At 35.1% G+C, this 27110-nt stretch overlaps 1 protein-coding gene and 1 long non-coding RNA gene across 2 annotated transcripts; one reads left to right on the forward strand and one right to left on the reverse strand.

Annotated features, from left to right (window-relative positions):
* Positions 1–371: 371 nt before the first annotated feature.
* LOC113347989 lies at positions 372–1435 on the forward strand. The gene is made up of 2 exons (XR_003359381.1): positions 372–947; positions 1046–1435. It is a non-coding gene; the product is annotated as an uncharacterized LOC113347989 (long non-coding RNA).
* Positions 1436–15432: 13997 nt separating this feature from the next.
* Positions 15433–17101, reverse strand: LOC113347990 (cytochrome P450 94A1-like). Its single transcript, XM_026591679.1, has one exon. It carries the CDS (start codon positions 17043–17045, stop codon positions 15528–15530), a length of 1518 nt encoding a protein of 505 aa, XP_026447464.1. The 5' UTR covers positions 17046–17101; the 3' UTR covers positions 15433–15527.
* Positions 17102–27110: the final 10009 nt, after the last annotated feature.

The raw sequence follows: 27110 nt of genomic DNA on the forward strand, positions 1-27110 counted from the left end.
TGAAGAAACACAAAAATTCAAGTCAGAAAAAAAAAAAAAAAAAAAAAAAAAAAAAAAAAAAAAAAAAAAAACACAAATTCACCTGGAAGATGACAATCATGATCCGTATGATATTCGTACAACCAATAGAAAACTAAAATGTATAATCCAACGGATAGTAAGTCATAAGAAAAACTCATGCCGATTGACCATAGAAAGGTGTCCTTGGGGTGCACATGTGCGGCAAGAACTAACTTGAAGCAAGTCTCGTGACATGAAAAATGAGCTAAATCTCATCCGTCAATTTCTATCTAATCTTACGGTTTGTATTTGGCCTCTCTATAGAAAGCTTATAGAAACCCTAATCCTTTTCCATCCACTCATTTCAGCATCTCTCTTTCACTTCCTTCTCTCTCTCTTAAAACAAGTTGAACCCTTCGTTCATGCGCCTCCCTCTCCCAATCTTTTCATCTTCTTCATCGTCTTTACTGTCTTAGTAGATCTCCTGTTAAATGATAAAAGTTGTTAATTGATGTTCATATATTTGGATTTAATGATAATTTTTTTTATTTGTTATTTGTCTTACTTCTTACTAAAACGGAAATGAAAGATTCAGATCTTGAATGTTGGTTTAATTTATCCATTAAAAGTTTGAGTTTTGTTTGATGGTTGTATTAATAATGGTATTCAAGTACCAGAGTTCCGTTTCTTCTTCCTCTGTATTAATCTGCTTATCTATGCTTTGATCTCTCTTCATAATTATTTTTTCTTTAAGATTTGTCTGTAATTAGGAATTGGGCCATAAATTACTTGAAATCTATATGAACATGGTTGTGTTGGGATTTTTTGATTTTCTCAATGGGTTTAATTTTTTTTTTTTCGTTTTTTGAATGAACAAATTACCAGGTAAGGTTTGCTCCAATCAGCTAGCTTAAGTTGAAAATGGTACAAGATATCATATTTTAATGGTTGGTTTCTTATTTAGTAATTGATCCTGTTTTTGATTGAATTCGATTTCCTCCAATTAGTTCTTTTTTTTTGAATTTTCTTGTTTGTATATATGCAGGACCAAAGTTCATCATTTATTTTTGAAGGAACTAGATCTGGAATGAGTATTCATCTCAAAATCAGAGCTAGAAATACAGATCAGGATGATATTAGGCTTCAGCAGTATGAATCTTGTTTCTAAGCTTCTCCAGTGATTTCAAAGGACGGTGATGGGTGGTGCTTCAGCTTTGTCCACGAGTTTTGATGGGATTGTAATTTTTGTTATAATTTTAAGAAATTGAATTTTATTTCTGTAATTTTGTTTTGATGGAGATTGTATTTTATATTATTCCCTTAAAAAATAAAAAGTAAAATTGTAATTTATTTATTTATTTTCCTTGTAAAAAAATGATTATGTAAATTGAATTTTATTAGATAATAAAGTTGACTACTTGATTTACTATTTTTATTTAGGTTCATATATTTTTATCTTATATTCTGTATCAATTTTAATTCCATTTTGTTAATCACTGAAATCGGCTGATGTCGGAATATACGGTACCAGGATATTTTGAGCAACTAACTTCAAATTAGTCGCTCAAACTTATACTTCAAAAACCGATATACCTAAACATGTTAATCGCTCAAGGATAGTTGGACTATACTTAGACCAATGACCTTATTACTCGCTAAGGGTGGTTGGAATAAATTTAGAGCAATTACCCTATCACTCGCTCAAACATAGTTAGAGTAGATTTAAACCGATGACTTTATTTGCTCGCTGTATGTAGTTGAAACATGTCTTGAGCGATTGCATAGCTGCTCCAAGTCTTTACATATCCCACCTCTTCCAACCACACAGCGAGTGCCACTTTAAGTCGGTCAAACCCTTTGAGCGACCAAAAACGGGCTCTAGCTACCAAAATCGACTAGTTACTTAATCCGATTTTTCTTGTAGTGATTGCGCATATTGTTGGACAAGCTTTTTCCCCTTTTATACTACGTACGGGCCAATGCGGTTAGCAAAGCTGGCTGGGTGGTTGAATTTAAGCAACAAGCACCCACTAGTAAGTTTTGTGTTAATGTTGCTGATAACATCATGCTGAAATGGATCCCTACAAGCATAGAGATTAAAAACACCTTGTTCTTTTTTCTGACAGTGGCCTGGTACAGATGGATTCTCAACCAATATCTTTCAAACGATTTGGGGTCTGATCTGATTGGTGCCGACACAATTTTGATGGTGCAAAAATTCTTTTCTTGTGGGGGTACCTATTAAAAGAAACATAAAGTCTAGGTTCAATTCCGATTGTCACCCCTACACATGAATTGAACACCTGACCTATCACTTGGGAGTTCAACTTCGGACCAACTAGACTAATTCCAATTGGTTTCTATTCGAACGTTATCTCACACTATAATTATATACTCCCTTCGTTCTTTTTTAATATGCCAGTTTCTATAAATAAAAGTTTCAGAAAAATAGGCCAGTTTCCTAATTGGGAAAGTCAAATGTTATTTTAATTTTTGGGGACCACTTTTCTCTTAACTTTTTTTGATGACAAGTGTCATGTGGACCACTTCACTTTACTTCTTTTGCTAACAAGTGTCATGGGGACCATTTCAGTTCACTTCTTTTATTGACAAGTGTCATGAGGACCACTTTCAATGATTAGTTCTCTTAATTCTTTAAATTCCCCGAAAACAAAACTGGCCTATTAAAAAAGAACGGAGAGAGTATATAAGTGGAACTCTCCCTATGAAGCTGCACATTTGGAATTTCCCATTTTCCCCTTGATTTTCTTTATTGAAAGCAATATTATGAAATAAAAGTGGGGTCAGTTCTGTAGTATTTGTTGCCTTTCACTTAAAATGTAGACCGTACAAAACTAATTTACTCTTTTGCTGTAGCCTGTACACGTGAGGTACGGGAGTAAAGAAAGGGACATGTTTGTCTCTGATTGGCTACCATGAAATGGAGGTGTGGATGACTGTATACAGGTATGTGAGACTTTATGAAGATATTCCCACCTTCTAGATTGTATATTAGCCATGGATCTAAGTATGTGCGACGCACGTGCCCAACAGTATTGAAGCACAATAGAACCTCTATAAAGAAATAAACTCTGCACATGAATAAAAATTTCCGTCTCAGCTTGGTTTATTCTTTGTAAAAATCGCCTATATATAAAAATAAGCTTTTTATAAGAATATTTTTACCTGGTCACAAGGCTATTTTATATGGAGCTCTATTGTAATAATTAGCAATTAATTAAATAATTAGCTTAATAAGCTTAGTTTGATGGGGGCAGATCCAATCACACTTCTATTCTCACGTTATCTCATACTAATTGAGACGTTATTTTCTTTCTCAATCAACCTAAACGGTAACGTATTTGAATCTAATATTTTGAGGATATGTTCATTTTACGAAACTTTATATACCTACTAAAAATGGGCACATTTCGAAACGTATAACACCACCATCTACTATTTTCAAAATCATTTGTTGAAAATCAATAAATTTTCTACCATTGAGAGTATGATAGTAGAGAGTGAGGATTGGCATTTCCGAATGCACTCATTTTTTTATAGGTAAATAGAGTTTTGTGAAAGAAATATATCTCCAAAATGTTAGCTTGAAATTTATTACCTTAGATTTTATTTGAAACGTCTAAAATGGTAGATAGTGTGAAAATAAAAGTGAATGGAACCGCCCACTAATTTGATACCGAATATCTTTTAAATCAAAATAAGGATAATTAAAACACCATACACTCACCAAGCCCTTTCTTCACCCATCAAGCAGACCAACACCTTGTTTGTTAGCATCTGGGTCTGAGTCAACCCCTGACTCGCGCCGAGTCAGATGTTAGACTGTTTGTTTTGCATTTTTTACAACCTCTGACTCGCTATCTGACTCGTTTGACACCCCTGACTCGGGGCCGCTGGACTCAGGTGTAAGATTACCCCTTACTCGGCGCACCCAACCTCTGAGTCGAATAAAATGCCTAAAAAGCCATCGATCCTTTAAAATAAATTTTTTCTTTGTTTTTCGCTTTTCCTTCTTCAGAGACAAACAACCCAAAACCTTAGAATTTTTTTGAAGATGATCAGTACGGGGATGATGATGGACCAATCTAGAGCTTGAAAATCCATAGATCGAAGATCAAATGACAGGTATCTGTTGGAGTTTTCTTTTCTTTTCGTCTCATCTTTCTCTCTTTTAAATGTTATGTTTCTAGGGTTGTCTATTGTGAAATTGTTTTCTAGGGTTTTTGGACAGTACAAATTGTAATTGGAACTGAACACAAAAACCCTCTATCTGAATCTTATTTCTTATCATGTCTTTAGAGTTTCTAGGGTTTGGTTTGATGTTCAATTAGGTTTTGTGGGGTAGTTACTGTAAGGTTTATCTCTTATCCTTCCATGGTTGATTGTTTGTTTGTTGATGTGGAGTAATCCATGACATGATTTTTTTTTGTATGAAGTGTATGGTGATTAGTTTGCTAAATTATATAGGGGAGCAGCGACAATGATATTAGCAAAGTAATTGACCCATTTTTGTGTTTTGACTTGAATTTGGTTGGCAACCATTATGTACAGTTAAAAATGAAGGAGACTTTCTCCTTGATGAAGTTAGGCTTTTATGTTAATCAGAAGAGACGCCTTATCAGCTGTCAATTGAATTTTAGAATTTTCCTTTTTGTATGGGTAATTCTCCTTTTCTTGGTTGTTATAATCTATAGAAATCATGTGTGTTAAATTAGCGGATATAATAATGTAGTTGTGACTAGAACCAATAAATTTTGGTTGAACCCGGAGAGCTTATATAGATGATATATTAATTGAAATATCTGGATGCATACTAATAGGTAACCCATCCATTGACACCCATCATTTTGTTAATACTGTCCGTTTATACTCCTTGAGCTTTTAGTTCTTGTTCACTTATCTTTCTATTCCTATTCGTGTTTTAGTCATCCATTGTCTCATATCATTTGAGGGTGTGTTTCCATCTTTATTAGACCATCAGACAAAGCTTTAACGAAGCTATGTGATCAACCTGAAGCAGTTAAAAATGGTTATTGTTCTAGACCACTCCATACAGGAAAACTGCAAACAGGAAGATGCTAGTACGCCATAAATGGTCATACTTTCTTGATTGGGCAAACTAGCAGCTGGTCATACGTTGATGATATCTCTGGGTATGAACTGATAATCTTTGTCTAGATTTTTGAAGAAATATTATGTATGGGTTGCTGCAGACTCAAATTGGATAAAAAAGAACCATTTTACAATTCTAGTGTTATTAACATTATATATTCTTTTAATTAAAAGTTCCATTATTATCATTCATGCCATGTTTTCGTTAGTCTGTGTTTTATCCTATCTATTTGGACCTTAATATCTTTGTTTGGCTAAGCTATTTTAGTTTGTTTAATGTGCACTTGTTTAGTCAGTGCTGCATATATATATACTTGAGACTTTAGTAGTGTATTTTGCTTTTCTATTCGGGGAGTAGGATAGGTATATGCAGGAACAAGGTAATGAATGTGGTGGTGACACGAACAAGGTTATATCTACATGCACCTATTCTCATGGCATTACTAAATGATATGTAGACTCTCCTGATTTTCTTATCTTTTAATGGGACAGGGTGAGTTCAATCTTTATAAATCTAGACATGGATGGGCTCAAGCACCTTCATATCCAATTTTAGCTTCGGATTCAAGCTGAGTATGGTAAATAAATACTTCGAATGAAGTTTGTCATTAATATAACTATTACAAAGAATTCAATTTGAATCTAGCAACAAGTACAAAAAAGAACATGTAATTGATATTCACTCCTCAGAAATGGTATCTTTTTTTCTTTTTGGTACTGTTTTGTTGTTGTGGAGGCTTTAACATATTTTGATATATGGTATGGTTTTTGTGTCTCTTCATGCTTTTCTATTAGACTCTTTCATGGATCACCTTTGCTGGACACAATGTGAGCAGCGAGATATCGGCATCGCTTGCATATCGATAAGTAACTTTCTGCGCCACAATGCATTGGGTGATTGGTTGTTTAAACAATATGAGAACGAGGCATTTGAGATGAATGAGACACATGTGGATGAGGAAAATGAAGGGGAAGCCGAAGAAAATACACCTCGTTTATTTGGAAGACAAGAACAAATACATATGAGCACTTTAGTTGATCAGATAGCTAATCTCCTTTAGGATATAGTGTTTCTTTATGTTTTTAGGACTTTATAAATTATTGAACAGTTGTGATGTTATAGTAATGATAAGTGCTTATGGTCTAAAATGTGTACAAGGGTATTTTCTGTCCAAGTAAATTCAGTCAGTTGAGTCAGGTCTGACTCATGAAACAAACACATTTTCTGAGTCAGACCTTAGTGAGTCAGATCCAGATGAGTCAGGTGATTTTAGTCAGATCCAGATGACTCAGACCCAGACGACTCAGATGAGTCAGCTGCAAACAAACAAGGTGCAAGACTCGAGAGTTTCTATCTGACACCCTTTTGGTGCCTTCTTGCATTACCAATCTCCAAGTCTTTTTTGACTCTTGATGTGAACCATTGTTCGGATTACTTGATTCAAAGAAAATTCGTCAAATAGCTGCATAACATTTTGGAGATTACAAAAAGAACACGCAAAATGCAATTGCAACAACCCAAACGAGGCATCAAAATTATTTGGATAGACAGTATGTATCTGCATCTAATAATTTTTAAGGTTCTATTGTTTTTTGGTATATTCCTACACTTACACAATTGCTTATACCCCTATGGTGGGTTTGGATGTAGAATTTTATAGGTGGAATTTTTGGGTTCAGGAGACTTGGTAGAATTATGTTTCCTTTTGTATGTTTGGTTGCCCGAATCCTTGGAATCACGTTTCCTGCGGGATTCAGTTTTCCATCAAATCCTCCATATGGAGTCCGGCCCCTCCCCCCTAAGATTTGCTGGAAAACTTATCAAGGGATTTATGGATCCATTTTTTTTCACTCTAAATCCCATATATATGCAATTTTAAGATTTTAGGGTAATACCGAACGGTACAAAGACTTTAATACAAGAAAACTCTATAAATCCTAGGAATTTTAATTGAGTTACCAAACACATAAGGAATTTACATGAATCCCAGAATTTGTAATCCCACGGGATTATAAATTCCTGGAAACGGTGAATTCTGCAAACAAACCCACCACTAGGGTATTCCAGTATATATCCCTTAAAAACAATAACAGTACCCCTTATCTGTATACCTTATAAGTTATTCTTCCTACACATCTATTGTTTCAAACGTTCAAGCACTACTCTAAAAATATCAAGCTGGGTAACAAATTCAAATTCGGTCTAAAATTCTGCCATTGTGTACCCCCGAATCTAATATCTAATCTTTCGGAAAAAGAGAAAAATTGTACTTTTTATTCTCTTTCTTCGAAACAACACTGCTAGGGTTTTTGGATCCCGTTTATTGTCATCGACCACACAAACTCTTAGTTGATCAAAACCCCATCAAAATTAAAAATCTTAATTTCCTTTACTATAGGGTTTTTAGGTTAAGGCCCGATCCATGGGTAACCCATAATATGAAGCTCTTAATTAAAAGAAGTTTAAATTTAGGCCCCGAGTTATTAAAAGACATCCATGCCCTTTTTCATACTGTCAAGCCCCAAATTAAATAAAATTTAAATTGAAGACCAAGATAATTAAATCTAGGTCTAAAATTATTAAAATATAGTGTGAATGTGTAAACAGAAGTTACACATGCATATTGCATGTGTATCCAGAAGTTACATATCCTTATGACATGTATAATGAAAAGTTACACATAAAAAAAAATAGACATCAAAAAGAACGCATACAAAAAATACATGTATTACTTTAATATTCGTTTACAATAATTTCTTAGCATGTGTAACTAGAAGTTACAGACGCTTCTGTCTAGTGTAATTAAGAGTTACATATGCATCTATCTAGTGCAATTGAGAGTTACACATGCATCTGATTTGTGTATTCAGCATCAACTCCAATTTAAGCGAGACCATTACCACATTTAAGCAATTAGCTTTTATGAAGTTATCTGAAACCTGAAATATAACAACAAGCAATCAGTATTTATAAGATTAAAATGAACAGTACATACAACAATGTATATTCAGTTACACATCCAATTAACATGTGTAACTATTATATACACATCCATATAACTTAAAGATATATGACTTTAAGATGAGCAAAAAAAGAAAAGTTGAGATTAAACCCAGGCAGCAAATAAGTTGATGTTATGTAGAACAGGTGCAGGCAAGCTTTGTCAAGCAATTGGAAGATAACACAATCACAATCGTTGTTGTCAACCATGAAGATAAGACCTTGGGTATTTTGGAAGTGATGTCTCCGCAATGGGGGTAGGAAAGTGCCTGCAATTGCTTTTGTTTGTTCAGTCACAACAGTCATAGCGTAAAAGATCACAGAAAGGCAGTTGATAACTTACCTTAGCATGTGTAACTCCTAATTACACATGCACCTGACTAGTGTAACTGAGAATTACACATCCATATATGACACATGTATCCAGCAGTTCAATGAAAACACATATGTAACTATAAACTACACATTCAATTAGCTTGTGTAACTTGCAGATACACATCCATATATACAGTGTAACTTCCAGCTACACATGCATCTGAATTAGAATCCATGTGTCATATACTCTAAAGTTTTTTTGTTATGGTTTCAGTATCAAGCAACTGCTTCCACGATTAGTTCCTTTTCATCGTTACACGGGTAACTTTAGAGTATATGACATATGAGCTGCAATGTACGAGTGAACATACCTATGTCACCTTCTCTGTCTCTTCAATTAATTAGTATGGTCCAAGAATTAAAGTCTAATGATCTGGACTTGATACGCTCCATAGTCGCTCTTCTGCAATAGAAACTGCTGAAACGTTAGGTAACTTGCGATGACTTAGGAAACCGCTGAAACGTTAGACATGATAAAATCATTAACCAGCATTATTCTCACTACAACCACATGATATCATTTTTCCTCGTCTAATGCCTATAATTTAATAGTTATATTTTCTCATTTCATGTCACACAAGTTTCGCAGAAACCTAGATAACAACTTCCAACAGAATGTACTTGCACGAAGCTATGGGACTGAACAAAGCATTATTGAGAGAATAGAAAACTCAGGTAATGAAAAGAAAATGAGAAAAATACCAGAATCAACCTCCAACGGTTGCTCGTTAGCAGCCTCTCCAGACGCATGTTGAATGTTTCCATTTGTGTCGTGATTAGTTGTTCCATCTTGCAAGTTTTCTTAGGTAATATCTGTAGTTTACCACCATCTTCAGCTGAGGTAATAGGTGCTTCATGCATAATTATATTGTCATTTGAGGCAACATGCTTGTAATCACCAGACGGGTACTCCATATCAGCAAAGGCCTGAGTAACTAGAGTTTCGATATCTCCCATTATTGTAGTTCGAGATAACTAATGAAGCTGCAATCAGATGATTCCAGAATTGAACAAGTAAATAACATAACAGAGAACCAAACAAACCAAAAAAAAATCGAAAGTAACTAACAAATTATATATAATGGATGTGTAGAGGAAAGTTACACATGCTAATTGGATGTGTAGAGGAAAGTTACACATGCAATTTGGATGTGCAGACGTAAGTTACACATGTTGTGTATCATCATAAAAATGAGAAACTCAATCACATTGACCACTTCCTTCTTACCATGACCAGAACCAGATATGATATACAAATTATACACACAGTAGTTTATAAAAGCACTAACCACAACGAAATAACGTTAATCACATTCACAAACTTGCTAGTCTAAAACTCATCTCATACACTTGCACGGCAATTTCTAAGTTTCAAACTACCCATACGAATCAAAAAATTCGAACAACTCAAGCCAGATCTAGAACTTACAAAACGTACCTAGATTCGAAATACGAGAATTGATTGATTCAGGAAAAATCATGTTGTTCTTCTCTTCCGGTCTGAATAGAATCATTCAGAACTATCTAAAGAGAATTAATAATGAGCAAAACCTATTGAATCAAATGAAAACCTTATCTGAAGTAGCATCGAACCAACTGAAACCACTTGATTGAATCAGAAAAGAATCAAGTCCTTCTTCTTTACCGATCGAAATAAAATCACCAAAACATAAACCAAAACTAGATAAGAACTAAATTATTACCTGAATTTTTTGAAAAATGGAACTGAAAAATAACTCGAATCTTACCCGAATTTTTCGAATCAGCTAATGAACTTAAAATCCATTGATTCACAATCGAAAATCAGAGAGAGTACAAAAATGAAAATCAAAAGAAGTAACCCTAGAAATTATTTCGCTGGAGCCGAGAGAGAAGAGAATGTATAAGAGAGAGAAAGAGAATAGAGAAATGAAAAAATCTGATGGTATTCCTGTATATATAGTAAAGGGTAATTTTGCCAATACTAAAATACATAATATATAATTATGGGCCAGATGTGAAAGAAAATTTGATATTTTGGGCCTAGTAATATCATTTTCCTAAAGTATGGAGTTGACAATGAAGGATCCATTTGGTGGGGCTTCTATATATTGAACCCATATAGTAGGGGGGTTATAGTATTTTTCACTTACTATAACTCATCATCACAAAAACCCGTTTTAATTTTTATTTTTGATCGATTAAAACCCCTTATACATTGAAACGAGGTCAGTGTTAGTTCAAGATTTATACTATCATTGTACATGCAACCAATATGTTCCTAATTTGAGACCAGACAACTAGTTTGTGTGGTCCAAATGGCAGAATTTCAGACCTAATTTAATTTTGTTACCCAACTTGATTTTTTTAAAGTACTGCTTGAATCTGTTGTTAACAAGATATGTGACAGTCATAAAAAAAAGAGGTAAAATCAACAAAATCTTCAAGTTTTGGATACTAATCAAATCTAACCTGCAGCTAAGAAAAGACAAAGAAGAGTCCAAAGCAAGGAAAATCAAGGCATAGCAAATTTGAAAGTTACTTGAAATACTATGCGCAAAAACAAAGGAACTGGGTTCATGAGGGTATTAATTGGTGGTCATGTGAAGTGAAGAAGGAAAACAAGATAAAGAAAATCGTCCGAGATTTCTATATTTAAAGTTTTTATTTTAATTTATTATTGTCCAGTTTATAGTTTATATCTTGTAAAATGACGCAGTTGTTAATTAATTAATTTGAAATTTTGACTTGCAAATAATTCAAGAAATATAGTTGAAAATTAAGCGTATATTCTTAATTCAGACTTACGTTTTAATAGAATTAAACTTGATTAAAATATTTAACTAATAAATTAAGAAGAAAAAAATTAAAATTTACATTTAGACTTTGTTGACAATTAAGATAAAAAGTGGATTATATTTGGGAAGAACTCTTAAGATCTGATAACAACTTTCATATTCGAAGTCTTTTCCAGTTGATGTGGAGCCACTCCGCCCGACACCGTTTTTCAAGGTTTATCAGGCTTTCATCATTCCTCGTGGTTCGACCCGCTTGCATTACCAAAATAACATGCAAATTAACTTACTAATTATTGATTACATTGAAACGATTACTCAACGCGTTCACATCATGATTGTGGAGGTTCATTGTTTCTAGTTGAAATTTTAGAAATATGTTTTCCCAAAATTACCTGGCTTGGAGTGCACCAACAATAGGAGTAAAAAAAAAACCCAATTCCTGCCCAAACATTCATCCTCGACAATTGTAAATTTTGCACTCCGCCTACTTATTTGATTTTACACATTGGATCGGCTAACACCTTCTTGATTCTCGACAACATGTTGGTTTTCTATAAACTCAATCATGTTCATATTCTAAAAAAATTGGAAGAGTAGTCTTCTTCTTTTTTTCTGTTGAAAAATTAGAATAATTATGAAAAGTATGAAGGGGGAGCGAGTGAAAATGAGTTTGAAATTGAGTATTTATAGGAGATGAAATTGGATGATAAAATATAGAGGAACGACCTTAGCGTCGAGCGACACTCTTTATATTGGTGGCGTTGTGCTGAGTATCGAGCGCTTCTTTGACTGTCGAGCGATGGAGACTTTATCTCACGGTAGTCAGTCTCTCGCAGCTGGCTAATTGGTATATTTTCCACTTAGCAGTTTTATTTGCCACTTTATCGTACCCATAGTGGACGCAAAAATGGCAGATTGAGTCATTTGATATGTACTTAGAATAGTCTAAGAAATTGTAGTATTATCCCTAAAAATACTCATGTTATCTTTCCATATCACCATAAGGGTAAAACAACAACACTAGTTACAAAGTTATCCCCCCCTTGAACGATAGGATCTGACGGGTTCAATTTTATTTATTTTTATTAATAAAATTTTATTTACTTACTAATAAATCAGATATATTTTGTTTAAATAAATCATTATATCAAATCACGTTAAGATTGCCCAAAATCTTAAGAAAAAGTATGCAGTCATTACAGTCACCATTTAAAAAATGATAAAACTCATCAAAATCTTTAATACTTTCCGTGAGGAGATTTCAAACTAACAAGAAAACGGAGTCTTATTTTATACTCCCCCGTCCCTAAATTGATAACCCAGGTTAAATTTGCACAATTCTTAAGGCAGGGAGAAAAGGGAAGTATCTTTAAGTATCTTTTACATTTATACCCTTATGGACAATAACTAGTAAAATTTCAAATGATTTATCTCTTAAACTATACCACGGATGTTCGTAAATTTATACCATTGTAAATCATTTTAAAACTCATGCGTAGTGAATATAAACATGACTATCAAATTATATATATTTCTTATACTAACAATAATCAATTAACATGATAGTTTTGCAAATATCCCCTTGATTAGTGAAATATGTCATCTATTGATGGGACAAATTTAGGCTAAGTCCTATGGGCTAGATTAGCAGAAAAGTGTTGCAGTTCAAAAAAAAAGTGTCTCATATTTGTTAACACTAGTTCTCTCTCCTAACATTTGCTCGCAGTTGAACTAACAACGAGATTGAAGCGCTGAATGGTTCATCGCTTAAAAAGTGACCTTCATGCTGAATGGTTCAGCGCTGAGAGATTAATTTTCTGATCTAACATGTGGACTGTTAATCCAGGTGCTAGATTAGCACTCCCATTGGACTTAGGAGGTTTCCATAGCTAACGTGGATTGCTATCTAGCTGCTAGATTAGCACCCATAGGACTTATCCTTAAAATCAACCATGTCATCTATTTAGGGACAAAGGGAGTATTCTGATTGCACCCCTACCCAATCTTGCACCTCTCTTAGCCAACTTATCTGCAGAAAAATTAATTATTTTATAACTACAGAAAAACTTCTATAAAATAACAGGCTTGGGACCATCCTAATTCTATAATTTTAAAGAGATATTAAATAATGGATAATTTATTAATTTATTACTTTATAGGTATATTATTAATATATTAATTTAAAAAATAATTCCTAATTTTTTGAATTTTAATGTTAGGTTTGACACGAATTACTTAGAATGTGCAAGCATTGAGTAGTAGATAACGAAACATTGGAAATTGTAGAAATATTAATATTATACTACATCAAATGTATTCATAAGCCTTAACTTAATATAAATAGTATTTATCATATAATTTACATATAAATTTGATATGCATGAAAATTATTTTTTATTTTCTAACAGAATTATTATTTTGGAATGTATTATATATTATTTATCATATTATTATATTGTCGATTATTCAATATCTCTTTAAATTTTGGAACATAATAATTTTGGGACATAATAATGCTTGAGGGAAAATTTTGGAATGTATTATATTATTATATTATTGAATTTATTGAGATTTTGGAAATCATTACTAATAGAGTATCTCTTTTTCTTGCTTCGATATACATTCCTTTAAGCAGCATCAGAGTAGGCATTGAATCGCTTTGAAAAGTTACTTTATGTCCACTCCATTGTGTTGCCCACCGGAAAGCAATTTCCGCACCTTTCTTATATAATTCTTCTCTATTGGAACAAAAGCACCTCTAATTTTGATGGTGTACCCTGCAAACTCAGTTAAAGTTAAGCCAATGCCAGGAGAAGAAATAGGATCCATCATGGACAAAGAAATGTTTATGTTGTAACACATTTTAGCTTCCACAGTTTTGTTCTCCAAAGTGCATATATCAAGACATTCATCATACATTGGATTATAATATAATGTTTGAAATAAAGAGTATCTTGTATCATCGATGGTAGCAACACTATTTATGAACTGAACTATAGTGTTAGCCGTAGCCGCATTATTCTGTTTTTCCTTTCTAAAGACCCAATCACATCTGAATTTTCAGATGTGCCAAGTTATAATACTAAAAAACTCAGCCCACTTCATCATATAACCATTTCTATTAGTACTAGAGAACCACAAGTTAAGTCAATCATGAAAGGTAATATTATTTTCCACTACATAATCCATACTGAAATCTAAGTGTAACCAAACCTGTTATACAAAATTACAGTTCATGAATAAATGGGTCAAGGTTTCCTCACTGCTATTACTAAGAGTACACCTTATATTTACGTGGGGTAAGACTGCAGCCATCCTCAAACTATTTGGGAGAATAGCATGTGCCACTTTCCATATAAAGGATTTAACGGAAGGAGGAACTTTCAGCTTCCAAATTAGATTCCAGTATTCGTTATCAATTTCAGAGTTATTGATTTGGTAATACAAAGAGTTAACTGAACTCTTAGTACTGGGATGAATGATTGGTCACTCCATAACCTTATTAGAAGCTTCTAGCTATTACAAAATTAATCTTGCTGGTTACCCCAAGTTTTCAGAACAATTACCGCTCCTCTATTATTAGGTTAGACCTTAATTAAGGTTAGTTAATTTCTAATAAGATTTAATTAGATTTGGGAAGGGACAATTCCGGTTTACAATGTCAAAATATTGTTAATGTCAAAATATTGTGAAATATCCTAAGAAAAAGATGGACAAATGTCAAATTTTTATTCGTCCCCCATATCCCATATATTTTCCCTCATCAAAAAATTTCTCTTTCCTTTTCGTCTCGTGTTATCATTCTCGAGTTGAATCGGTAATATACCCGAAATTGATGAACTCTTTAGATGTTCAAGTTCATCCGCTGCTATCAAATATAAACAACCCTCAGTTATTCTTCTAGACATTAAAACTATTATTCCTAATCAGTTCATTTTTATTTATTTCAGTTATTAAGCTGGGAATTCCTAAGCAATCAAGGTTTTTCTTGGAGTCATGCTTATGATAGAGAAGAGCGAAAACTCTTATTCATCAGAATTCAATGTAGTAATACAAAGGCTAGACATACGCACCAGTAACAGAAAACGTAATCACATATAGATGACATGGACCCAAAATTTTACAACTGAAAATTATTTATTCTCCTCATTTAAAAATCATCAATAAAATGCAAACTGTAATATTAGAATAAAGAGTAATATATCAATAAAATACAAGCTATAATAAAAGAACAAAGAGTATTATGAGGTTCTCTTTTTAATCTTAACTAGGAAGCCACCTTTCATTTGCGAAATCACATGCGAAACGAACACGGGTGCGAAATCTATCCCGTTTGCAATTGGAACCACCAGGAATCGACGTAAAACTTCTACTGCTATCATCTTCATTTGCAAGAATGCCATCTCTTTACCCAAACAAATCCTTGGACCTGCGTGAAATATAGGGTACGTATAAGAATCCTTCCCCACGAAGCTTAATTTTCCAGTAACGTTATCTCTCTCTAACCATCTCTCTGGCTTAAATTCATTCCAATCCGAACCCCACAAATTTGCCATCCTACCCATCGCATAAGAAGAATACAGGACCATCATCCCTTTCTTTATAATGGTTCCGTCAGGTAAAATGTCATCACTTGCTGCTTCTTTACTTTCGACTGGTACTGGCGGGTACAACCTCATGCTCTCACAAAGTGAGGCATGAATATAAACCATGTCTTTGATATCGTCATAACCAGGTTCTTCAGCTATTTGGTTTATCTCCTTTAGTATTTCTTTCTCTACACCGGGATTGGAAGAAACCAACCAGAAAAACCATGTCAAGGCTGCTGAAGTGGTATCTTGACCTCCGAGAATGAAATTTATGGCAATATCAATTAAAAAATCTTCATCTAAATTATAGTCCTTAATAATCCTTGATAAGAGATCATCATTAGTCTCTAAAGAAGATATCTTCTTCAGTTTGAGTTTCTTTTGCCTTATAATTTTTCTTAAAAATTCCCGAATCGTTATGGTCGCTTGTTTAAGGATCTTTCCTGATCCTATGTTGAGAAATCGCTCAAGTTTCCAAGCTAAAGGAATAGCCTGACCGATACGTTCACCGGTTATCCTGTTAGCGTCTTCGAATGCTACTGCAAATTCTTTTTTTTCGAGTGATGGTGAAAGATAGCTTGGATCATACCCAAACGAAATCTTGCAAATGTTATCGAAAGCAAACCGTAGGAGGATATCTTGAAGATCAAGCTCAGAATTCTTTTCAGCTGTCATTAAGAGAACAGGAATCAATCGGTCGAATATCTCAACCTTAACAACTTCTTCGACATACTTACGAAGAGACATGGGGTTGAATTCATGACTTAGTATTTGTCTCTGAAACTTCCAGCTATCACCATCTGCAGTGACTATCCCCTTGCCAAAGAAATCACTGAGGATGTCTTTCAGCACTCCACCTTTTGGGTAGTTAGAGAAGTGAGACTTGACAATATGTTTAACATTTTCAGGATAAGCAGTGAAAACCATACAGCCACCGAAATATCGAAGCACGTAGGTATTTGTTGGGCATACAGTAAGAATCTCCGTTGCCCACTGATTGTGTCGGTCTCTATTCGCAAGAAGAGCGAAAGTAGAACCTATTAACGGGTATGATTTTGGCAATATAGAAGTCGAAGATGATGAACACTTGTTATAGAAAAAGAAGAGGATGGTGAAGAAGAGGAGGAAGATATAAGGAAACCATGATAGTAACAACCCGAGGTCTACCATGATCTAAATATCAGTATGTAACTAGACAAGAGAAGTGTAGGAAAAATGATAAATATGAACAGCTTTATATAGCACTTGAAAAGGTCTACGCGCGAAAAGACAAGAAGTTTCTTAATTAATATAGTGTTTTGAGAAGTTAGTTGTCAATTGAAACGAGTGTCGGGTTGCTGGTTAAACACACACACTGCACCAGGAATGCACATGGCATTCTAGTTCCGCCTAGTGTTCGACGTCAATTGAATGGGTAACCAATTCATGGTTAATAAAATTAGGAAATTACCTGAATGCTATAGTTGGAGACTTGCATGGGGTGACGTCAACGAATCTCTTCTTTTGGGGCGATCATTTTCTAATCTCGCATATCTCGGAGACAGATGTATGAACCGAAGCAGACCTCGACTCAGTTAACTCTCTAACTAGAAACGCCATGAATTAAAAGCCAGACGAAAGAGTCCGTGCCCAAGATGTAAAAACATAATTGAATGAATCGTATGATCTTATGTATTAAGACACTGATCTTTGACCTTTAACTAACGCGGCACTAATTCATACCTACCCTGATTAAAACACGTTAATGCAGTGAAGATCCACCAAAGGTTGTTTGTCGCGTGTCCAGCATTGTTTTCTGTCATATATGTCAGAGTTGGAACAAAAGTGTTTCGATCGGTTGGGTTGGAACAAAAGTTTTTTTCGATCGGTTTTCAATAAATTCATCCAGTTAAACTACTAACTGCATAGTACACTATGAATTAAAAGCCACATGAAAGTTAAACTAGTACATAGTACGCTGTGAATTAAAAGGAAACGAAAGAATTGCTGCAAAAGCTGTAATAACATAATTAAAGTGACATTTGTATTTTATTTGACACTGATCCTTAACCTTCGGCAAATACGTCCCTCATTCATAATGTATCCCTAATTAAAAAACGTATATAATAAAGTTCCAGTATGAAAGTTTGGTCACTTATTCTTGCAGCTGATGTGTGGATAGTGGATTGTGGAAGGAGCGCAATAATCAAAATTTTGAAGATAACAACACTTTCAAAACTGAGATTGATTTGGGTACTGAAGCTAGGTCTTTAGTGATTGTTTGGCCTGCTGTTTTTGGCATTGAGTTTTTGCTAATGTATAAAGCTCTATTATTAATTGGGATTGGGACTCTATTTTTGCTGAAGCTAACTACCTCTGGTAGTATTTTCTGTAAATTCTCTATTTTTGCTGAAGCTAATAAATTCTCTCCTTTGATCCAAAAGAAGAATGCAGTGATGGTCCATGCATATATTTCTATCCAGCAGTTTATTAGTGACAGGAACCTACTTGCATTACCTATTTGCCTTTTGTTATTTTCCCGTACAAATACCTCTCGATGCCCTCACAGGTATCTCAGATTATACTGCTATACGCAGTTGTCAGACATTTAAGGTGCGTACATAGTACTTCAACGAAACTCGCCCCACAAAAAAGATCAGATCTCATCACATGCAGTTGTTGATAAGATAGATATATAACAATAAATATGTAAAAGAAGTACTCTGTGTATGTATGTTGGACAAGCTTTATCTACTTTATACTGCGTGCTGGCACAACGTGGTTGGCAAGGTTCACTGGTTAAATTTAAGAATCCACCGGAATTTCGGGTTAGTGTAGGTGATGTCTTGAATGTATCCCTACTGGCATGGAGGTTAAAAACGAAAAAGCTAAAGGTGGACAGCTTAGTGTACCAAGTTGGTGCAGCAGACCTCTCCACCCTTGGATTGAATAAGGTGGTCCCATCCATACCTTTAAAATCCCACCCACTACCCCTATGAAGACCGGGTTAAAAATATTATTTGTACCCTAACATTTTGCACCAAATATGGACTTGATAAAGTCGAGTGCAAATTTGTGCACCCCTTAGATTACCGGGGTGCACGTTCCTGCTCCTCCCATTGGTCCACGTCAAGAGATCTGATTTCCGGTTTCCTATCTTAATCTTTATGTTTTCCTTTTTTTTTTATCTTAAATTATATTTAAAATACCAGAAATTGAAGTCAGCGTACTAATTTCTCTCAATTAAATCCATGTTTATCTCTCTTTACCCCCGATTGAATCTCCACCAAAAAAATTTCTCTCTCTTCGAAACCCACTAAGAAATCACTGAATCGACAAAAGAAGAAAGAAAATGGTATGTTAATTGGCAGAGGAGATACTAATCTCTTAAGACCGAATATTTGTGGAAAGGAAAAAACCCGCCAGTTTTGAATGTAAAATTTTGTATAGGTTACAAGGAATCTTTTCTTTTTATCATCAAGAACGATGAGTGTGTTCATTGGTTTTTTTCATTTTTTCTTTTTAGTATTCTTCATACACCGGAAGCTAATTTTTTTGTTCAACTATGTACATATCTCTGCTCCTACACCTACTGAAACGCTTATACTCGCCGGTTGGAAAGACATGTCCGAAAGTCATCGCGTCAAAGAGTAAGAAATGCTTCTTAGCCCACGTGAGATATGCGAGCATGCACACGAACATGAGATATTGCAACCCTATCTGTAGGATTGGAGCTTCAACGAAGTTAACATTAACTCATGTGAACATGCTTCATTGAAATTGTACACTTAACGTAGAAAATATAGTTTTAATTCTCTTTTTTTTCTTATTTTAAGTTCTGGAATCGTGTGTAGTTTTTTGTTTTCTTTGTGTTGCAGTGCAGATGATAGTTTTATACCCACTACGACTACTACGGAAATTTTCCATATTCCGTCTGCAACAACGAATGCCAGTCTACCCATCTGGCTTGTCCAAGTTCTTTTTTATGTCTGCGACAAGTCGTAACTATGACTGCAGTTTTGAGGCTTGGATGTAAGTTCATTTTTTTGATTTTGAACAAGAAAAAGTCTTTTTTTTAATCCACGGAACCAAACAGAAATGACTATTGCATTAATGCATAAAAGGAAATTGTTGATAAGAGTAAAGAAAGAAACAAGTCTGAATAAGAAAGGAATTCAATACATTTTTTTAGCATAAATCCCTTGGGAGTTTCTGAAACTAAATGTTTAAACTGAACCATAAGAAGTCTGACAAAAAATGTTGAAACAAAATAAGTTTAGATTGAGCCAAAATGATAAGAGTGAAGAAAGAAACACGTCTGTGCACAAGCACTCTTCTAAGTTCTAACCATTATTGACGTCTAAATGCCCATTATCATCAAGTACCTGTAAACAAAACGCACCAAAACTAACTGTTAGAATCTCGTTTATAAATTGATTATCACTAGGATAGTAGTTGTTGGCGGAAAAATTAGAACACCAAAATCTTATTATATGTTTAACAAATAAACCTGGCCTCCAACAACAATGCCGATACCCAATTTCCCAATTTCTTTTTTTTCTTGGGCAATTCCGAGTATCGTGACCTCCCTTGTCACATGTTTTGCAAATTCTTGGTTTCCTCTTTGTCGTAGAGATACTTGTACCAATAGACGTAGAGTTTTGGGAACGTGCTGCCTATTCATGATATATGGAAACAACTTAAGTGTATTGAAATATTTAGACACTAACACACACGTATATAAATTTGATGCTAGTATATATACAAGTCTAGTTTTCACCTGCTGTGTCAAAAGAGATCCACTATGCAGTAATAGTCTTTGATGATCAACAACTCCTTGTGAGGCTTCTAGTCCTTCTGAATTATACACCAATTGGTTCATGGTAACTTCATCCACTGTGCGACCTGAAATGGTGTTCTTGAGAAATTTTCTAACATGCTAACACAATTAGAAATGCATAGGTAAAAAAATGGAGACTAACCTTTTTTAACTGAATTTTTTGTTACTCCAGTGTCAAACGGACCCTTTATCCGTTTCCTTGATTGGCCTCTAGAAATCTTTTTTTGTGGGTCTCGAATTACTTCCTCCTCAATCACATTTGGTACCTGGATCGGGGCATTTGATGTACTATGTGGAACATTAGACTCTTGTTCCTTCAGTGAACGTATGTGTGCCTCCATCTGTTGTTCCACTCTCAGCAGTGACAACTTAGTCAAATCAAATAATTCTTTTGATTGTGAACAACACTTGCTAACAATTCTTTGAGAAATATGTGACAACTCACTGTAACACTGTGTAGCAGATGGGTCGTTGTCATTTGGGATTAAATTGCCAGAAGCGTCGAACACAACTTCGTTTGTAGCTTTTTTAGACCATCTTTTTAAGTAGTACTGCGGGGGTAGATTTTTGTACCTCAATTATCGAATCTCCACGAGGAGCAATATCGACATTAGCTTCATAAAATTCTTTCAAAATCATGTTGTTGCTGGGGTTTTGAAAAGTGATAGAGAACAAGACTGATTCAGTAGACTTTCCGTATTCTTATTCTTTTTTTTTATTTGGAGAGAAGAGAGATAAACATGGATTTAGTTGAGAAAAAATAGGGCGCTGACTTCAATTTCTGGTATTTTAAATATAATTTAAGATAAAAAAAAAGGAAAACATAAAGATTAAGATGGGAAACCGAAAACCATATCTCTTAAAGTGGACCAATGAGAGGAGCAGAAACGTGCACCCCGGTAATCAAGGGGTGCACAAATTTGCACTCGATAAAGTCTTATAGGCGCTATATATATGCTGGTCCAAGCATAGAAACCCATAGACGACTGCAAAATGCCAGTCGGCACTGGGGAAGAGTGACCAGAAAGTGCCACACCAGCATTGCCAATCGGCACCGGGGAAGAGTGATCAGCATTACCACGTCAACACCGGGGTACAGTCAGCATTACTTACTACCATGTCAGCAGTTGGGGTAGCCGGTCAGCCTGCCATGTCATCACACAACACGGACAGGTCAGTAAAGTGCTCAGTCATATTGGCCACTTCAGTAATACGTTTAAAGGAGTGATCTCAGCAACACGCTATTCCCGTGATGTCAGAATGACGTTAGTCTGTGATGCGTCAGTATGGGTGGCCATCTGGTGTGTTGTGGTAGGACAAACGGTTGTCCAGCTGAGATTGGACAGATAGGTCGTCCGACTGCGGGTTGATCAACGGTCAATACCGATGGGCAGAGCTGACGACCTTCGCCGGCACTAGACGAACAGTCCGTTCGGATACGAACATTTGCCCCGAAATTTTCTTCACTGATAAATTGTTTCATCTCGAATCTAAGTTATTTAAGCCGAGCTGTAAGCCAGTTATGTTTTTACCCTATTATTTTTTGTCGTGGATGTTTCTGCGCCATTATTTTTTTTTTGATAGGAGAGGAACTTTTATTCAAAAATTTAAAATGTTACATAGTTTTTATCCTTTCTCCAGAGTATCTGATAAGAAACGATTTGTTTCTTATTCAACGGCCAGCAGCTCAAGGTCAAAAGGTCATGATTCGAAGAATAATTTTCCTGTTATGATTAATCAACTAATAAGATCTAGAAAATAATACTACTCTTAAAATACTAGTCTAAACAAATATAAACTCTAAATAAAATAATTAAGGAATATATATAGAAGTAGGTCTGTTCTGGACTCTCGTTTTCAAATCTAAGCCTGTTTTTTTATTTCTTACAAATCTTGGCCAATTAAACCGACTCCATCCAAATCCGTCAATATCTCGTATTGACCGGTCAATATATCTTCAAATTCTCGTACCACGATATCTCGTGGAGGTGCAGAGATTACGATTATGCCCTTTATTTTCAAATCCTCGCAAAACCCATCAATTTTGTCCTCCTTTGTTCTCGATCTGTGTTGTGTTCTTCTACATCGCTAGCTCCGCAGAATCAATCTCCCGATCAACATCAGCATCTCACCACTTCTTCTCATCTTTTGTAAATCTTGTTTCTCGAATTCAACAGAACTCAAAATCACCTGCAATTGTTTCTTCCCGTAAACCCTAAAATCATCACAGACTCAAAATTATCTAACAATCTCGATTAATCTCGGTTATTCTCGAACAATTGTGGAAATAAACTATCCTTCTTCCCTGTAATTCCATGGCATAAGCTGAAATATCCACTGCAGGGAGAATTCCACCATCTTCGAAACCCCAATCAGCTTGAATCTTGAGCATAACTCCACATACTCGAGTTTTAATCAAGGTATGTAGTTTGGGTCTGAGTTATTTAATTATTTGGATAAGAATTTGGTGCCAGTATAAACATAGTTATCTTTCAAGGGAAAACAGAGCAGAAACAAGCATTGTTGCCATTGAAATTATGGCTGAATGGTGGAAATTAAAAAGTTTTTTGAAGAGTCTGTGAGGAATTATGAGTTCGGTTCTCACTGGATTCGAGTATACAGCGAGTTATGAGAACATTTAATGAAGATTTGATCAGGAGAAACCATCCAGAGAAGTCAAGCTACTGCCATAAGTTTTGGTTGTTAACCATGAAGATTAATGAATGCTTCAATATATAGGTTTGTGCAGGGAAAGAGATAGAAATGATCTTACAAATCAAGAATGGATTCATCTGTGAAGCACCAGTAAACTGCACACAGGTTGTTTGTCGAAAGGATTAAACCTATTACAGGGAGAAGATAAACTGCTGGAAGAGAGGTTATGAAGCTACAGAAGTATCAGCTGTATTGGAGTTGTTGTCAGGTTTGAAGTGTTGTGCTACAAGAGCTGAGAATGGTGGTGATGTTCTGAATGGACTGAAACAGGATATTTGCCAACAATTGGGTTTTGGTGATTTTTGTTGCTCAAATGTGTGGGTTATTGTTACAGAGAAGAGCAGGTGCTAGCCATGGTCACGATGGGAGTTGGTGTATGAACTGTAACAGATGGAAGAAGGGCTTGGTTGAAGGAAAGAATGAGTAGATAAATGTTAGGACAAGTGGGTTGAGATGAGAATAGCTAGTATTGCAGGTTATGGAGAATGGATCAAGTTATGTTGTTATAAGTTGTTGCCAGGATATTGCAGGTGAAATTAATGGAATTGTGGTGCAACTGTAGCAAGAAGAAGTTGGCATAGAAGTAGACTGAATTGTGTATGAGACACAAACTGGTGGTGATTCTGTAGATAGCAGTAGTGAGTCTAAGTCTGGAATTTTGCTGTCAGATTGCAGAGATGGTTCAAGGGGATGAATGTTTGAAGAGTTGAGAAGTTTATCTTGAGATGCACATAAGGCTGAAGAGCTGGTGATGTTGAATACATGCAAGTGATGCAGTTGCAGTTGAAGATGGAGGTGCGATGGTTAGCAGTTCTATTTGTTTGGTGCTGCAACAAGTAAGTTGTGGGTGTTAGTGACTTGGGTTTGAGATGATGAGAATGCCGAAGTCAAGAGTACAGGTTCAGTGCCCATTTGTCCCGAGTTTCGTGGTTGCAAATGGTTGCAGGATAGACTTAGAAGCTGAGATGGTGATGGGGGTTGCTTCCAAGAGAAGTGGTATTGCAGTTGCAACTCAAGTGGTGGTACACATCTCTTCGCCTAGCTGCAATTCAGAGGACTGTTAAGTCTTTTTAGCCTCACTTAACTAGGTTAACTTTCCATCCATCATTTCTGGTCAAATAAGACCTAGTTTTGTATGAAATAAAAAAAGAAGCTTAGTTTTGGAAACCATAAAAAAAAGGCCTAGATTTGTAAAAATCTCAATAATTAAACACTTAAAATATAATAAAATACCAAAATAAATATATTATCTCTAATAATAAATAATCTATGCTTATCCAATGCCTTGTGCCATAATTGGATTTATGTGGTCGTTGCGCCCTTCACTGGCTAGTCAGGATGGTTTCCAAAATCTGAGACTTATCCCGTATAAAGGATCATATATGCCAAATATGTCTGAGTGATGCATCGGTTCAACACCGCTCACATGTTCAATAAAACGTGGTCTTATCATCCCACCCTCCTTAAATGGGACTTTTCCCTCAAAGTCCACTATATATATTGATACTGGCTCCACATGTGATCTTATCATTCCACCCTCCTTAAATAGGACCTTGCCCTCAAGGTCCTATTTTGAGGCACTTATAATTTGGTTTTCTCCGTCAACAACTATTGCAGGAACATTAACGGTATCATAAAATTAATCTCACTGGGCTTTGGCATCTCAATAGTGAAATAATCGGATATAGTTGCAACAGCCTGTGGATTCACAACTTTAGCTCTTTGATGCTCCTTGAATTCTTGGAATGCAGATTTCCAATAAGCACAAGTTTCGTCTAAATCTTGTTGCAAATTAGCTAGTGCTAACATTGGGTCATCACTTCCGAAGCGCTTCTATAAAGCAAAACAAAAATTCTTTCAAAACCCTGAAATATAATCTTACACCCACATGTACCATTTGAACGGACTGCCGATAGGATGATTGCTAGCTACCTTCACAAAATCTTCAGACGGAATTTCATGAAATTCATATATTAATTGTGCTTCAAGTAACCAACCTTCGGGATCTCTGCCATCAAATTGCTGACACAACAGCCTTTGGCTTGTTTCGTGGTGCATACTGACATATGATTTGGATGGACCACGCAACTTACTGTTGGGCTTGCCTTCTGGGCTAGAAGTTGGGTTAAATGGGCTTATTACTGACAATTAATTGGGATAGATTTTGGTAGATGGGTGCCGGTGCTGCTACAGAAGGATCATGCCACCTAGGGTTTTACGTAAACTGATGGTTAATGGAAAAAATGTATGATTAAAATTTGATGAGAAGCAACTATTATGCTGGCCTAGCTAGGTTTAGACAACTCAGGTTATGCAGTGATATATGGTGTGAAACTAAAGATGTATGTATAACTGGTAACGATGATGATAAACAAAAGAGGTATGAGGTATTTAATGTACTAGGTGCTAAATATGGATTAATGGGTGGCGTAATTAACTAACTGAAAAGCACCGAAACTAAAGAAAACGTAACTACCAGCAGTATAAGATCTTACCCAAATAATATGAACCCAATAGTGGATGCAGCAGAACTTGTTGGAAGCGAAGAAGCTTGTTTAATGGCGACAACGGCCTTTTTTTTCTTTTTCTTTTTTTTGTTTTTGCGAAAGATGGAGATGATTGTGTCGGGTGTAGTAACGATGATTGATGATGGTATGATGATGACTGCGGAAGTTGGGATAGAAAAGAACTTGCTCTGATACCAATTGATAAGAAACGATTTGTTTCTTATTCAACGGCCAGCAGCTCAAGCTCAAAAGGTTATGATTCGAAGAAATCAATAAACCAAAGGGTAGCAATTTGCTTAATAATTTTCTTGTTATGATTAATCAACTGATAAGGCCTAGAAAACAATATTACTCCTAAAATACTAGTCTAAACAAATATAAAATATAAATAAAATAATTAAACACTTAAAATATAATAAAATACCTAAATAAATATATTATCTCTAATAATAAATAATCTATGCTTATCCAATGCCTTGTGCCCCAATTGGATTTATGTGGTCCCTGCGCCCTTCACTTGCTAGCCAGAGTGGCTTCCACAATCTTGAGAGACTTATCCCGTATAAAGGATCATATATGCCAAATATGCCTGAGTGATGCATCGGTTCAACACCATTGACATGTTCCATAAAACGTGGTCTTATCATTCCACCCTCCTTAAATGGGTTTTGCCCTCAAAGTCCATGATGTGATTTGTAGATAGTGGTAAAAAGTGATTCGATTCTCGAACTTGTGAAGGATAACTTTAGACTTAAATTCAAAACTAAATAGAAAACTCGCTAATAATTATATCAAACACCGACAAAGTTGGTATCAATATTAAAAGAACACCGAGGCTAAGATTCCACTATTTTCCAAGTTTAAAGTGATTTAATCCAATCTTTGTATTCATGCAATTTTTTCGTTCAATTTGATTCTAAACTATTGCACCAAGTAGATTCTCAAAATAACAAGTGTAAATCCGAAGCATAGAACATCAAAAACCTAGTTCCAAGCATGCTCTATCAAAAGAAATAACAATTGCTTAACAAGAATCATTCAAACAATTTTCACTCAAGGCAAAACAATCATAAAAATAATTGCGATAAATAAATAAATAACAATATACCACTTTTTGTTGGAAAAATAGCTTCCTCTATCGCCTCAGCAATGGAGTTTAACTCCTCATATTAACCACTTGCTCAAAATACATGT

Source organism: Papaver somniferum, chromosome 2 (assembly GCF_003573695.1).
Source record: "Papaver somniferum cultivar HN1 chromosome 2, ASM357369v1, whole genome shotgun sequence".
In the NCBI taxonomy this organism is placed as follows: Eukaryota; Viridiplantae; Streptophyta; class Magnoliopsida; order Ranunculales; family Papaveraceae; genus Papaver; species Papaver somniferum.

What these genes read in the sequence shown, in the direction of transcription:
- LOC113347990 (XM_026591679.1), bottom strand. Translation starts at nt 17,045, where the DNA reads ATGGTAGACCTCGGGTTGTTACTATCATGGTTTCCTTATATCTTCCTC.